Source organism: Balaenoptera acutorostrata, chromosome 18 (assembly GCF_949987535.1).
Source record: "Balaenoptera acutorostrata chromosome 18, mBalAcu1.1, whole genome shotgun sequence".
Classification (NCBI taxonomy): domain Eukaryota; kingdom Metazoa; phylum Chordata; class Mammalia; order Artiodactyla; family Balaenopteridae; genus Balaenoptera; species Balaenoptera acutorostrata.
The window spans coordinates 73,160,263-73,176,121 of record NC_080081.1 but is presented as its reverse complement, the minus strand read 5'-3'; the positions used below and the strand labels follow the sequence as shown (position 1 = coordinate 73,176,121).

The window sequence follows — 15,859 nt, the reverse complement described above, 5'->3', positions numbered from 1 at the left end:
CAAACAAAAGCCCAGATGGCTTCACAGGCGAATTCTATCAAACATTTAGAGAAGAGCTAACACCTATCCTTCTCAAACTCTTCCAAAATATAGCAGAGGGAGGAACACTCCCAAACTCATTCTACGAGGCCACCATCACCCTGATAACAAAACCAGACAAAGATGTCACAAAAAAAAACTACAGGCCAATATCACTGATGAACATAGATGCAAAAATCCTCAACAAAATACTAGCAAACAGAATCCAACAGCACATTAAAAGGATCACACACCACGATCAAGTGGGGTTTATCCCAGGAATGCAAGGATTCTTCAGTATACGCAAATCAATCAATGTGATACACCATATTAACAAACTGAAGGAGAAAAACCATATGATCATCTCAGTAGATGCAGAAAAAGCTTTTGACAAAATTCAACACCCATTTATGATAAAAACCCTGCAGAAAGTAGGCATAGAGGGAACTTACCTCAACATAATAAAGGCCATATATGACAAGCCCACAGCCAACATCATTCTCAATCGTGAAAAACTGAAACCGTTTCCACTAAGATCAGGAACAAGACAGGTTGCCCCCTCTCACCACTATTATTCAACATAGTTTTGGAAGTTTTAGCCACAGCAATTAGAGAAGAAAAAGAAGTTAAAGGGATCCAAATCAGAAAAGAAGAAGTAAAACTGTCACTGTTTGCAGATGACATGATACTATACATAGAGAATCCTAAAGATGCTACCAGAAAACTACTAGAGCTAATCAATGAATTTGGTAAAGTAGCAGGATACAAAATTAATGCACAGAAATCTCTTGCATTCCTATACACTAATGATGAAAAATCTGAAAGAGAAATTAAGGAAACACTCCCATTTACAATTGCAACAAAAAGAATAAAATACCTAGGAATAAACCTACCTAGGGAGACAAAAGACCTGTATGCAGAAAACTGTAAGACACTGATGAAAGAAATTAAAGACGATACAGACAGATGGAGAGATATACCATGTTCTTGGATTGGAAGAATCAACATTGTGAAAATGACTATACTACCCAAAGCAATCTACAGATTTAGTGCAATCCCTATCAAACTACCAATGGCATTTTTCACAGAACTAGAACAAAAAATTTCACCAATTGTATGGAAACACAAAAGACCCTGCATAGCCAAAGCAATCTTGAGAAAGAAAAACGGAGTTGCAGGAATCAGGTTCCTGGACTTCTGACTATACTACAAAGCTACAGTAATCAAGACAGTATGGTACTGGCACAAAAACAGAAATATAGATCAATGGAACAGGATAGAAAGCCCAGAGATAAACCCATGCACATATGGTCACCTTATCTTTGATAAAGGAGGCAAGCATATACAATGGAGAAAAGACAGCCTCTTCAGTAAGTGGTGTTGGGATAACTGGAGAGCAACATGTAAAAGAATGAAATTAGAACACTCCCTAACACCATACACAAAAATAAACTCAAAATGGATTAAAGACCTAAATGTAAGGCCAGACACTAGAAAACTCTTAAGAGAAAAACATAGGCAGAACACTCTATGACATCAATCACATCAAGATCCTTTTTGACCCACCTCCTAGAGAAATGGAAATAAAAACAAAAATAAACAATTGGGACCTAATGAAACTTTTAAAAGCTTTTGCACAGCAAAGGAAACCATAAACGAGATGAAAAGACAACCCTCAGAATGGGAGAAAATATTTGCAAATGAAGCAGCTGACAAAGGATTAATCTCTACAGTTTACAAGCAGTTCATGCAGCTCAATACCAAAAAAACAACCCAATCCAAAAATGGGCAGAAGGCCTAAACAGACATTTCTCCAGAGAAGACACACAGATTGCCAACAAACACATGAAAGGATGCTCAACATCACTAATCATTAGAGAAATGCAAATCAAAACTACAATGAGGTATCACCTCAAACCAGTCAGAATGGGCATCATCAAAAAATCTACAAACAATAAATGCTGGAGAGGGTGTGGAGAAAAGGGAACCCTCTTGCACTGTTGGTGGGAATGTAAATTGATACAGCCACTATGGAGAACAGTATGGAGGTTCCTTAAAAAACTAAAAACAGAACTACCATATGACCCAGCAATCCCACTACTGGGCATATTCCCTGAGAAAACCATAATTTAATAAGAGTCATGTACCAAATGTTCATTGCAGCACTATTTACGATAGCCAGAACATGGAAGCAACCTAAGTGTCCATCAACAGACGAATGGATAAAGAAGATGTGGCACATATATACAATGGAATATTACTCAGCCATAAAAAGAAACGAAATTGAGTTATTTGTAGTGAGGTGGATGGACCTAGAGACTGTCATACAGAGTGAAGTCAGAAAGAGAAAAACAAATACCGTATGCTAACACATACATATGGAACCTAAAAAAAAAAAGGTTCGGAAGGACCTAGGGGCAGGACAGGAATAAAGACACAGATGTAGAGAATGGACTTGAGGACACGGGGAGGGGGAAGGTAAGCTGGGACGAAGTGAGAGACTGGCACAGACATATATACACTACCAAATGTAAAATAGCTAGTGGGAAGCAGCTGCATAGCACAGGGAGATCAGCTTGGTGCTTTGTGTCCACCTAGACAGGTGGGATAGGGAGGGTGGGAGGGAGACGCAAGAGGGAGGGGATATGGGGATATATGTATAGGTATAGCTGATTCACTTTGTTATACAGCAGAAACTAATACACCATTGTAAAGCAATTATACTCCAATAAAGATGTTTTAAAAAAAAAGGGTTAAGGGAAATAACTAGCTGCTTTTTTTTTTTTTTTTTAAACAGCAAACAGAAGTGCTCAGATTGATTTATTTGTTCTTGAAGCTGCATTTGGAGTACAATATCAGTGTTAGGAATGGGGGTGGTAGTATTTTCTCTTTAGAAACACATTTTTCAAGTTGACAGTTAAGCAGTAAAATTAGGGACCGTCCCTGTTGTAGTTTTCATGTTCTACAGAAATGAAAAAAAAAGTTTGCTAATTTTAATGTAGTCATTTATAATAATCTAGTTTATTGCTTTCTTAACTTTGCATAAGGTTGTGATAATCCTTTCAGATATCTATCAAATGCTTTTATATTTGAATTTTGAGTCAAAGATCTTTAAAAATGATAAAATCTTCAAAGCCTGTTAGGAGCATTAAAACCAAGCCTCCCAAAAGCAGATGCACTGATTTTACTGCTCTTAATCTGAATCTGGGATCACTGCAGCCTGAGACCTAAGAGGTATTTTGAGGATGTCACAGCCGAGTTGCTGTGACAAGCCATTTTTAAACTTGGACCTGTTTGTTTGAAAAGATAGTCTAGGCAGCGGGATTTTAGGGGCTCTGATGTCCATTTTGCTTGACGGAAGGGCCCAGGCCAGTGGGCTCTGCTCCTCGTTTTGGAAATCTAGTCCAGTCACCAGTTGGCCCAGAGAATTATCCAGTAATCGTTTTAGTTTCAGTGACAACGCCACAGTAGCTGCTTCTGACTGCTAATCTTTTTTTTTTACATTTTCTGGTGTTTTTCACATGTATCCTATCATCTGATTTCATGTTGATAGTTCCTTGCGATGTGGTCATTATTTTTATTCGCTTGATATCATAGAGAAAGCTGCCTATGGGTTGAGACACAAATAGCCCGGCATCTTGTAGACTGAGCCAGGGGAGCTGGGGCTCAGGGTTTCTGCCTCCAAATCCCCAGTTCTTTCTGCCACAGAGAGCTGTGCTGCACTCTCTGTGGATGTATTGTAAATCTCATGCTTGATAAATAGTACTTGATAGCTGTGTTGATGCTGTGCTGTGCTCAGGGTCAGTTTTGACGTGGCCAGAAGCCGTGGCAGGAGGCTTTTTATTTTCAGTAGCAGGAGGGGATCGCCAGGAATCCAAACCCTCAGATGATTTAAAATATACATTGAGCTGGGAATTCAGACTCCCATCTTGTCCTCGCATATTACTGCTCTAGTCAAGCAGAATACACGAACTGGGGGGTTTTGTTTTCTTTTTTCTTTCTGTATGCACTCTGGTAGAAACACTTGAAGATACAAAAACCAAATGACAGTGAAGGAAAAAATAAACACAGACAAGACTGTATTTATCTGTGAACAGTTGAGAGCCGGCTACACAGTCAGTGACTTCTCCGGAGGCAGGCTCTCACTGTGTGTGCGCTGCCCTGGGTTCCAAGCGTAGGTGGACCCCAGCCACGGCCCCTACTCCTGGCTCCTCCAGGGACGAGGGTGAGGGATGGAACATTCTGTTTAAGGCTGTAGTCAAGGCAAGGGAACATATACATTGAACTCATTTTTCATACTCTTTTGGAAAAATTGATAATAAAGCCAAGTTCCAAAATTAGAAAAAATGATTTTACATCTTGTAATTTTTTTTTTTTGCCCAACAGTGAAACAAGTGTTTAGATAACTGCTTGTGTCTTGATTCTGATTTAGATGAAATAAAGCAACTTAGGACACAGTTAGCAAAAATATACTCTATCTTTTGGTTTAAGAAAGAAATACATATTGACAGCATTGGAACAGCAGTGGTGGCTGACATGCAAGCAGTTGGTAGGGTTTTAAAGACACTTGGAAGGTATTACATAAAGTGATGAACTGCCGCAGCATGTGCAGCTATGTTTAAGCAAGGAAAAGATCTCTGGAGTTGAACGTTCCGCCCGATCACTTCCTCTTGGGTTATGTGTTCTTCCGCGTGTGACGTGAGCTGTCAGTGAATGTTACGGATTTTCTCCGTGTTGTCCTGCCACGCGGTTCCCACGCGGGTCTCAGACACCTCGTGGCGGCCACCGTTTCTGTTCGCGGTGGGTCATGAGGTGTCTCCCTCAGTTGCCATTTGCTCAGCCTTTAGTTCCTTTTCACAGCTTCCTGAGCTCCTAAACATAAACACTTTTACTCCTTTCAGAATTAAAAAAATCCTGCTTGCTCTCTTCGCTGTAGTGATCTTCCCTCTAGGTCTGAACACACTCACTCTGAAGAGTGCGTGGTAGCCGCGTTCCCTCTGGTGGGTACCGCGGCGCAGTCTGCGCACTGAACACACGAGGGCTTGAATGAAAACGCAGCCGGCTAGCAGGCCACACCCCGCGTTAGATGAAGTGAGCGCATGAATTATTAAGGGGACTTTGGTTCTCCCCGGGCTGCTGCGCAGATGAAGACGGGCCAGGCTGCCCTGAACGGCTGTGTTAGGTCAGCCAGGACGGGGGCTCCTCCGTCTTCCAGACGCCTCATCTCTAAACCCGGGAGTCAGAGCACGCGCTGGGTGCTGTCGCTAGGTCTCTCCCTGAGAAGAGAAGAGAAGAGAAGCCAGGGCTTTACTTTGTGGTCCTACTTAGACAAAAGGTCCGTTTGTTAATTGAAAACAGCAGACTCCTTAAATGAAAATGATCACGCACAATTGATTGTGTGGTAGATTTTGTACAGGGCTCAAGCGTCAGTTCATTTTCACTTGTAGTCACTTTTGCACGTCAGTTCACTGGGAGTAAAAGTGTGTTCTGGGCCTCGTAGGGAGATGCATCTCCTGCTTCCAGGCTTTAAAGCCACGTGGAAGACTTATGCCATCTGGGCAGAGGGTTTTTTTTAATAGTACAGTTTTTACTTTGCCCCAATTTTAAATTATCTTGTGGCAAACATTCTGGAAAGAGGCATTCACTATTGTTTTATTATGTGGGAGAAAGTATGCTTCTCTGTATTGAAAATGAGATAGTAGATCACATAACTATATTGAAGTATTTTCTCCAAGTTTAATATCTTTAGGAATCTAGTGCCTCAATACAATATGAAATATATTATAAATAATAGAATGAATTCAATTTAGGATTCAAACAGTGACAATAAAATAGACCAATATTTTTAAAGTTTTAAGTAATTGTGAATCAACTCTGGTTGCAAATAGTCTTCACCTGCTGTTGTAGGAGACTTAGCCTTAACTTTACAAATGCACAGGTGTTACAGTGATAAGGGGACAGATGATACACTGCTAGATGCTTTTGGTGTTAAGAGTCTCAGAACACGTTACTGTGTTGAAATGGTTTGTCTATTTTCAAATGATTGGTAATGGTGGTACCAGTCTTGTACCAAAGGATGAATCGTTTATAAGAATAAAACCTTCCTTTAAACTAGTTCCAAAAAGAGCCCTTGGCCTTTTGTTGGAATTCTGACAAAACCCAGTCCTCAGTCTGCTATTTATTGAGCACCTACTATGTCCCCGGCCCTATGCGGGGTGTTGGGCACTGAGTCTAACAGTAATTCTTAACTTTAGTGACATTTCTGTTTCATCTGTTTCAAACGAAAACTGGAAGCAAGTGGTTAGGTGTAGTGAAGAGCTAACTCACACTTGATTTTGATTTTAACTTCATTCAAATTAGAGAATTGAGAAGAAATGCCTGTGCTGTTTATTAAAGCTCTTAGAGCAAACAGAATCTGAAGGCTAAAGGCTGAGGAAAGTGCAAGCAGAATTTGCAGGACCCCGGTGCTGGGACCCAGGGAAATTCTTGGCCTTTCCTCACAGCTTCTTCCCGTTATGCAGTGGAGGACATTTTACCCAAGAGTGCGACCACTAGCGGCTGCAGGCTGCGGGGAGCCTTGTCTGGGTAAGTCCTGCTTGTTATATGCAAAGCAAACTGCCACTGCAGGGCCAAGGTTGAGTTTTGTTGTGCTGGAATTTGGACAGAGTAAGGGTTTCTTTTCTTTTTTCTTTTTTTTCCCCCTCAGCGACCTTATGTATTATTTACTGCATCTTTGTCCATTCTGGTATGGAGAAATCTTTATATCTGCCTTTTTATGATTGCAGAAAAATTGCATTTTAATGTATAAAAATAATACTTAGTGGCTTAAAATACGCAATTTGGAGATGACTATAGCGAATGTCCAGAACTCATCGGTCTTTTTCTTTTTTAAAAGCTGGTCAATAATGGCACTATAAAATGGTGCACTTTTGTATTTTCTACGTAAGGGCTGTCTGAGTTTCTCTCCCAGTTTGCTGACTGACATAGCTAGACACTTAAATTTGGCATTGCATGGGTAGTTTTTGCATATCATTTATTTTTATTTAGATTGGGAAAAAGGGAAAGATAAGTGATCTGATCAAGTCTCAAAATATTAACTGAAGATTTGGTTCATCAGAGTTGAGATTCTTAAATCAACAGAATATAAAATCTAGATATGATGATCTTTTCTATTAAAATAACAACGGAAACCCCTTCTTAAAATTTAGAGATGCAGATAGTAACTTAAAAAAAGTACAGAAGAAAATAATTACTGGGATAGTTGGTCAAGTGAATTAATATCGAACAGTGACCAAGCAGATTTCTGTGTGTCAGGTCTGGAGACACGGCTACCTTTGAGCATCTCGCCCTAAAATGCAGAAAACCAGGAGAGTTTTCTGCTCTTCGTGTTCACCGTATTAAAATAATTTATCTGTCCATGACAGAGTTTTAGAATCTGCAACGGTTCTCAGTCTTATTTTTCCACATTTTCCGAAAGTGCAGCTCAGTAACATCAGCCATCATATGCAGTGATTCTCAGGGGTAGGGTCATGCCCTTTATAGGGTTGGGTGGTCCTGTTAGAATCTTCGGGCAGAGATATGCGTAGTTTGAAAAGGTCCCCCCTCCACTGTGAGGGAGGCAAGTTTACATCTCAGCTACAACCACATACAGTATTCCAATCCTTAGGAGTAATTATATTTCCCCCCCCCCCAAAAGCATTTAAAAAGTCCAGTTGTGAATTTTAAATGAAGCAGCCTATTGGGAAAAGAGAAAAATAATTAAAATTAAAATTAATGTAAACACAACAGTATAATCAGACTAGAAAATTTACCCTTATATGGAGGCAGTGTATTTATCACCAGCAATGAGAAGTGCTCGGCTCTAGAGTATATGTGAAAATGCCTCAAGAAGAGGATTTTATTCCCGTGCTGTTGGCATTTCTCAGGGTAGAAAGCAAGCTCTTAGTCTTGAGACACCTGAAGAAGAACAAGTAATGCTTCCCTTCCTTTTTAGGTGGTTATCCCGCCGCTTTGAGATTCCAGGCTTCCTAGATGCCTGTGCCAGTGACGGTCCCCTCTCTCATTTTTTCAGTCCCCATCGTAAAGCAGACTTGGGCGGGGCAGGCAGGTCACATCGAATACTACAGCGATTACGCAGACAGTTCCATTCCGACGGTGGATCTGGGAATTCCTAATACAGAGAGAGGTGAGTCCTTAGTTCTGACGACTCTTATTCAAAAATGTCCATTCTGGGGAATTCCCTGGCGCTCCAGCGGTTAGGACTCTGCGCTTTCACTGCCGTGGCCCGGGTTCAATCCCTAGCTGGGGAACTAAGATCCGGCAAGCCTTGCGGCGACCCACCATCCCACCACCAAAAAAAAAAAAAAAGCAAAATGTCCCCTCTGTAAATATAGTAAATTAGGATAAAAATGAAATATTTTATAAATAGTATAATTTTTGCCACGTGTTTCTTTCTTTCCTTCCCTCACATCTTTACCCATGGATGTGGACGGATTCTTGTAGTTTAAGTGCTGCTTTTAGTGCTAACAAAGGTTACAAGTTTTCAGTCGGTCATACTGATATGACTGACGCACATGACAATTATGCATATGACAGTTATGATAGAGTTTAATAATAGATTTCTTTGTACCTTAAGAGTTCACCTTCATAGTGGCCATAATGGGGTGTCCAGAGTTAATTTATCATCTTCCCATACAAAGCATCTCCTCATTTAATTTTAGCTATTTATCCAGCCAGGACTGTTACCCAACTGCTGCATGCCAGCCATTGGTAGATACTGAGGGAAGCAGGAATGAAGCTGACAGTTTCCATCCTCCTGAAGCTTATGGTCTGTTATGGTCTAGGACGCATTTTGCTTGTACTTCTGAGTAGCACTTAACCACATTCTACATGGGCTATGTGTAGTATAAGCTCATATATGTATCCATATATATTAATATTTTAATTAGTAAATTGTTGGAAGTATGCCTGCTTTTCTCTTCAGATTGCAGGCTTTCTAATTCAAAACATTTTTTATTTCAAAAAAAATGGAAGTAGAAATTTGGCCACCTCACCTTCAGATGCTCTTTGTTCATCTTAATTTTTATCCAGTGTTCCTGCCATGTTTTTTCTTTAGTTTTCTGGTTTCTCCAAACCCTTTTATGAAAAAAAAAAAAGAGTAAGTTGATTATCTTGTTCTATAGAGTAATTTATCTTGATTATTTTATGGTAGTGTTGCTCATAATGCCTTGATTGATAAAAGTACAGTGTAGATCAGATATGTCATTCCTGTAGTTATCGATTATTCTGACAAGGTTAGTAAACATATCACTAAGTCTGTCTGTTTTGAAAAAATGATTTTTCTTTGAATTTTCTTTTTTTTTGTTGTTTCTGCTTATCTTGCTTTTTAGACTTTGACTATAATAATCATTTATTTGTTGATGCATTCCTTACTTGATTTCTTAATTTATTTTTAGTCTGACCTTATTATTGCTCATATTTATATTCTACTTTATCCAAAAGGAATTTGAGGTGGCTTTCAAAAATACATACTATAATGGTTAAAAATAAAGAGATCAAGAATAAGGAAAATAAAGGTTAAATAAAGTGGTTTGTTCTCTATTTTGTCACCAAATACTTTGTTGAAAAGAGGGGCTTATTCTTTTTTATCGTTTTGAGTTCTCTTCCCAAGCATTTCATTGCTACCCTGGCCCCAGCATTTTCCATTAAAGCTTTGATATCTGTTGGCATCTAAGGGACTGTGCCTCTGTCTTACTCAGTACTGTATCTTTAGTGCACATTCGAGAACTGGCCACCATGTCTGGCCTATTAGAAACCTAATAGCAAATATTTACAAAATAAATAATTGAAGGTGTAATACTGTACTTTTGCACCATTGTTGCCCTAAGGTTGTGATGCTTGAGGTTCTAATATTTCCCTTCAGAATAAGTAGATCTGAGGAAAGATGCCAGGCTCCTGTAATTTCTTCGAGGCGTACAATTTCTTGTATGTCTGGCATGAAGATACTAGTCCTACCTGTACTTGACCTTGTGTAATTCCCCTCACCTCTCTAGGTCTTCAGTCCCTCATGTGCGAAATGAATGACTTTGACTTCATGATCTCTAATGTTCTTCCTGGTTCACTATGTCTATGGAAATTAGAAAAGGATAATTTTTAAAATTTCGAATTCTTAAGGTGCATGTCAGTGTTTACACTTTTACTTACAACACTTTAAAACTAAAATAATGTTTCCAAATGAATTATATACATTTTAAGGAAAATAATGCATTGTAAGTTTTCTTCTCACCTTTCCTAGGTCATTGTGGAAAGACATTTGCCATCTTGGAAAGATTTCTGAATCACAGCTATGACAAAATAGCATGGTTAGTCATTGTGGATGATGACACATTAATAAGGTAAGGAGTCATTCCTGTCCTAGGGTGGCTTTAAATTCTACATATATTCATAGTCAGAAACTGTGATGGGTACTTCTGCTGCCAGCCAAGATGGAGTAACAGGGACTGGGTTTACCCTCCCATCTGAAACAACCCCCCAAAAAGGACACAATATATGAAATAAGTGTTTTTAAGACACTGATATTAGGCAACAAACGACAGTCATCCATGAGACACATGAAGCAAATGAGGTGAGTCCTGTGACTGCCCCAGCTAACTGTCATAGAGAGCTTCCATGTCGCTGCTCAGGGAGGGGAACCCAGGTGGAATCCAGCTGAGCCCTTGAGTTGAAGTGATGATGCTGAGAGTCTGGGGAGACCAAGGCCGTTAGAGTTTGCAGGACAGAGCACCGGAAAGGAGAGAGCTGCACAGGAAGAGAACACTGCACATCTGTGGAGGCGCCCCGTAAGTAGGCAGTAGAGTTTAGTCAGTGCATATGTACAAGGAAACTCCTGGAGGCTGGAGAAAGAACCAACCAGAGTGATTAGAGGGAGTGGTGCCCAACACTCTCAGAGGGCTGAGTATGGTACCTCTTCCCACCAGCCAGACTGGAAAACCCTTGATTCACAGGTATTGGGTAGAGTTTGTAGAAGGGTCTTGCTTTAATAGTGGGAAATAGCTAACCCTAGACTAAGCAGTGCTTTGGTCATGCCTAACAAATACTAAAGCAAGACCCCCAAAGACCAAACTGTTTCTAAGTAACTGGCCTGCATCCAAGAACAAAGCTCAAGAATATTTATAGAAACACAAAACATCTAGCACCCAACAAAGTAAAATTCACAATGTCTGTGTTTGAAATGGAGGAAGCAATGAAATCTAACACATGTACAATTGGAGTCTCTGATGGATGAAAATCAAAAGAACAGAAATAATATGTAAATTACCAGAAATAAAAGAAGACCTTAATTTATATCTTGAAAGGGCCTAGTAGGTCCCAGGGAAAACTGACCTGGGATCATCAGCTTCTTCACATATCCTAGTAAAACTGTTAGATTTTGATCATAAAGTCCTCTGAGTCTCTAGGCAAAATGATGAAATAATCTAAAGACCAAGAAGATTATAGACTGGTCTCAGACTTCTCAAAATAACATAAGAAATATGGTAACAGTGGAGAAACATTTTCAACAAAGAAATTGTGACTCACAGATTTTATACGCAGTTAAGATGTTCTTCGGTATTGAGGCTACAGAAAAGGTTCTCAGTGTACATAAACTCAGGGAATAGTGTACACACATGCCCTTCCTAAGGAATATATTCGTATTAGGGAAAGAAGTTCATGCAACTAAGATGAAATCTGGGTAAAACGACTGATGGTGAGCATATCATGTATTTAACTGTAGAACTAAAATCACAGCAGGGGTGGGAACATGGGTAAATAACAGTGTGTAAATGTTATATGTTCTGACAAAGTAGAAAGTTTGCAACTTAAAAAAAAAAAAGGAAGGAAAAGGGACAATAGGATAAGATCATGGCCTATTGTACAGGTAATGGATGGAATTCAAAGGATACTGATGTAAAACTGACAGACCAAGTAAGAAAAAAAGCATGGTAAGACATGAAAAGTTAAATAGAAGATAAATACCAGGAAAAGAAAACTTTCTAATATCCAGAATGTTAGTAGATAAAGAAACACAGTACATATAGTATAATATGTATAATAATTCAAACCTAAAATAATTTTAGTGTTGAAATCAAACATCAGTCATATCACAAAATGTGAGTGGGTTTAACTCCCCTAATAAAAGAACAAACTTTTCACATTGGCTCATAAAATAAACCCCAACTCTATGCTTTATATGAAAGATACATAATCATTCAAAAAGTCTAACAATAAAGGGATGGATAAGGTTTGCCAAGCCAATGGGAACAATAAAGATAAAAAATTCAATTCCCAACTCAACAAGTTAGGAAAAGAATCACAAAGTCAACCCCCCAAAAACAAGGAAGAAAATAATAATGAAGATAAATGCAGAAATAATGAGGTAGAGGTCAAAAAAAGCAGAGGATCAAACTAATGAACCAAAATTTTGGTTCCTTTAAAAAAAAAAAAAAGAAATCAAATTGTATTGAGTGATTTCCAGAAGATACCATTACATGGAAAAAGCCAAGTGCACAAGAATGTATTTAGTTTGCTACCCTGTATGGAAGAAAGAAGGGGAAATAAAACATACCCATGTAGATGTACCTGTACAAAAGACAAATGGACAGATAAGCCAGAAAACCATGAAGTAGTTTCCAAACAGGGGTGGATGGGAGGATCGGGTAGTTGGAGTGGGGGGTGTGTGTGACCCTTTGCTGAGTTTATCTCTTAGTTTAGTTTTGACTTTGGGAAGCATGCTAATATTTTACCTATTGAAAAATAAAATAAATCTGTAAGGACGAGAAAAATCAACAAGGATGAGGAGAAAGCTGAAACAAATGAACCCAACTGCATTTCAAATGAAAACATAATCACACTAAAGGGAAAGTATAACTAATGCAAATACTGATGAAGACAGGATTTAGAGACACACCTTCAGTCAGGGGTGGGAGGAGGGGGGGATGTCAGACAACTCGTGAGTTTTCAGTCGCTGTGTGGGTGAAGCAGTTCTGAAGGTATTTTAGGTACACTGTAGGGCTGAGTAGGTGAGTAAGTGGTAACAGCGTTGGTTGGGAACCGTGGTGCTCACTGTGGGAGGAGATGGGACGGGCCAGGTCAAGGAAGAGGCCTAAGGTAGGGCTGGAAGATTGGGAGTGGAGAAATCTGCAAGAATTCATAATTTCTGTGAGACTCATGATTTCTAAAGTGTGTGTGTGTGTGTGTGCACGCCCACACACATACATCTTCCTAGTTCTTCCCACCAAAGAAGACCAGAAGCAAAGATACCCCAGTAGCCCTGAGCAACTAATGATCAGAACTAATATTGCTGGTTTTCTACTAAAAGGAACCAGTCTCAGAGAAATCACTGATTTTAAGGCTGAGGCAAGGAAGATACAAGAAGATATTTGGAACATTCTTTTTTATACCAGAGAGTAAGGAAGTGCTTAGAAAAAAAAGTGCATGTCCAGAGGACACAGAAGTGAGCTTGGAAAGGTTCTCTTTGGCAGAATCTGGGACAAGAGCATCAGTACGATTAAGGACGATAATGGATTATCAACCATTAAAATTAGGAATCAGGGAGTTCATGCTTATAATAAAGAAAGAAATAGATAAGTAAGTAAATGAGGCAGATCAGGCACCATAACAAAATATCACAGACTGGGTGGCTTAAACAACACAAATTTATTTCTCACAGTTCTGGAGGCTGGAGAAGTCCAAGATCAAGGTGCTGGCATGGGAGGTTTCTCAGGCATCTTCTGGTGTGTGCTCACGTGACCTCTTCTTTGTGTGCTACGGAGAGAGCGCTCTCTGGTGTATCTTCTTATAAAGACGCTAAATCTGTCACGGCAGGGTCCCGTTATGACCTTAATTACCTCCTTATAGACCCCATCTCCAAATACAGTCACATCCCAGATTAAGGCTTCAGTATATGAATATTTTGTTTGGGGGCATAATTCAGTCCGTAACAGGCGGGCTCTAGCTAGCAGGATAACGAGGAGTTCTGACTGATAAATGTGGAGTGATGATGGAGCTGGAAAAGCCATCTCTTTGTAACCATCATAGTAAAGATGGATTCAGGCAAGAATCATTAACGGATGCTAAACTCGGGGTGAATTTTGAGGAGGACCAGGATATTTGCTGGTTGTTAAAAGTGTCTGCCTGGAGACTGAGAAATAGCAAAGGGAAAATTGTAAGTGTCCAGGGGAGACACAGGCAGCGCCGTGTGATCGAAATAGATACTCCCATTGGAGCACAGGTGGACACCACATGCCAGACAACATCACTTATATAATACTGCACCTGGGAATGCGTAACCTTGCCTTTATTATGAGGAAACATCAGACGAATCCAAGATGAGGATCAATCTATTAAAAAGGGGGGGGGTGTGTGTGGGCATTTATTATTTTAAAATACCAATGTCATGAAAGACAAAAAGCTGAGAACTGTTCCAGATTAAAGGACAATAAAGTGAATAATAAATAAATGCAGTAAAGGATCCTGGGCTCCATCCTGTATTGGAGGGAAAAATTGCTATAAAGAATGTTATTGGGTCAGTCGATAAAATTGGAAAATGGGTGTTAGCTTAGATACAAGCGCTGTGTCACTGTTCATAGTTCTGGATTATAGTTAAGGCTGCTGTGAACCTTTGTGTACATGTCTTTGTATAGTCATCTGCTTTCATTTATCTCAGCAAAATACTGAGAAGCAGAATGGTTGGGACATATAATAGGTGTGTTAACTTTTTAAGAAACTTTTATTGTGTCAGCAGTAGAGTTTCTGAGGTGGCTAACTTTCACTGTTCTGAGAATACACACATTGATGTGTTTGGGGGGAAGGGGCATAATACAGATATGTGTGTGTGTGTGTGTGTGTGTATACAGAGAGAGAAATTGAGTGAGAATGATAAAACACTAAAATGTATTAATACAATTTTGATTGCACTTGAACATTTCCATACTGCTTCTATTCATTTCTGTGCCTCAGGTTGCCTGAAATGGTAGCAGATTGTTAAATGAAGTTCTTTTCCTGGTTCGGTAGCCAATTCCCTTGGATTGAACTTGGAGATCTGCCTGCTTTAGCCACATTTCCAGTTTTTACCAAATATGAAGTTATGTAATAGTTGTCAGGCTCAGTTTATGCTTCTTCAGCTTTAATATGATCTTGCAAATACGGAAACGGTTAATGTTACTAGGAAAAGAAACCCAGATGAGATGTTAAATCCTAGTTATTTTAACCTCAGAAATTGAGGGTTTATGGTTTAATTGATAATTTTACAATATGCAGGAAGAAGGGAACTACTTCTCATTTCTTCACGCATTTGCTAGAAGGGGCTTTGAGCTTTTAGGGAGCTTTTTACCAAGCAAAGGCTGCGATTTCGTTAGAGATTTTTGTCTCTCTCCATGACCGAATGGTGATTTACTAGGTGTCCACACCCTTCCTTGCTTTCCCCTGCAGAGGTATTTATTAGATGACTTCCTGAATACTGATTCCAAACTAGGAGCCTAGAATGTTTAACTTCTGTGTCAAAAATAGGGTAGTTTTCAAACACTTTCTGGCCTCTTAGAAACTGTCACCATTATCAGAGCCCTTGACCTTTAGGCAGATATAAACCTGATCAGTCAACTTGTAGACTCTGAGCACCGCACTTGTAAGAGATTTTTTTTCATACATCAGATTTGTTTTCTCTTTCAGCGTCAGCTTTATTAGCTGGGTGTAAGATGCATAAGCACAGATGGAAAAGACGGCCCTTCCTGTACCTCTCACAGACAGGAAAAATGAGACGCTACAGCAGCAGTGTCCTAGATGTGAATGTTGCTCTTGAGAAAAG

At 39.5% G+C, this 15,859-nt stretch overlaps 1 protein-coding gene across 1 annotated transcript in view; it reads left to right on the top strand.

Annotated features, from left to right (window-relative positions):
- B3GLCT (beta 3-glucosyltransferase) overlaps positions 1 to 15,859 on the top strand; it is a 106,748-nt gene that overhangs the window by 69,950 nt on the left and 20,939 nt on the right. The window contains exons 11-12 of the mRNA XM_057532715.1: positions 8,090 to 8,203; positions 10,313 to 10,412. Coding sequence (XP_057388698.1) covers positions 8,090 to 8,203; positions 10,313 to 10,412 — 214 coding nt within the window. The remainder of the gene's footprint in view (positions 1 to 8,089; positions 8,204 to 10,312; positions 10,413 to 15,859) is intronic.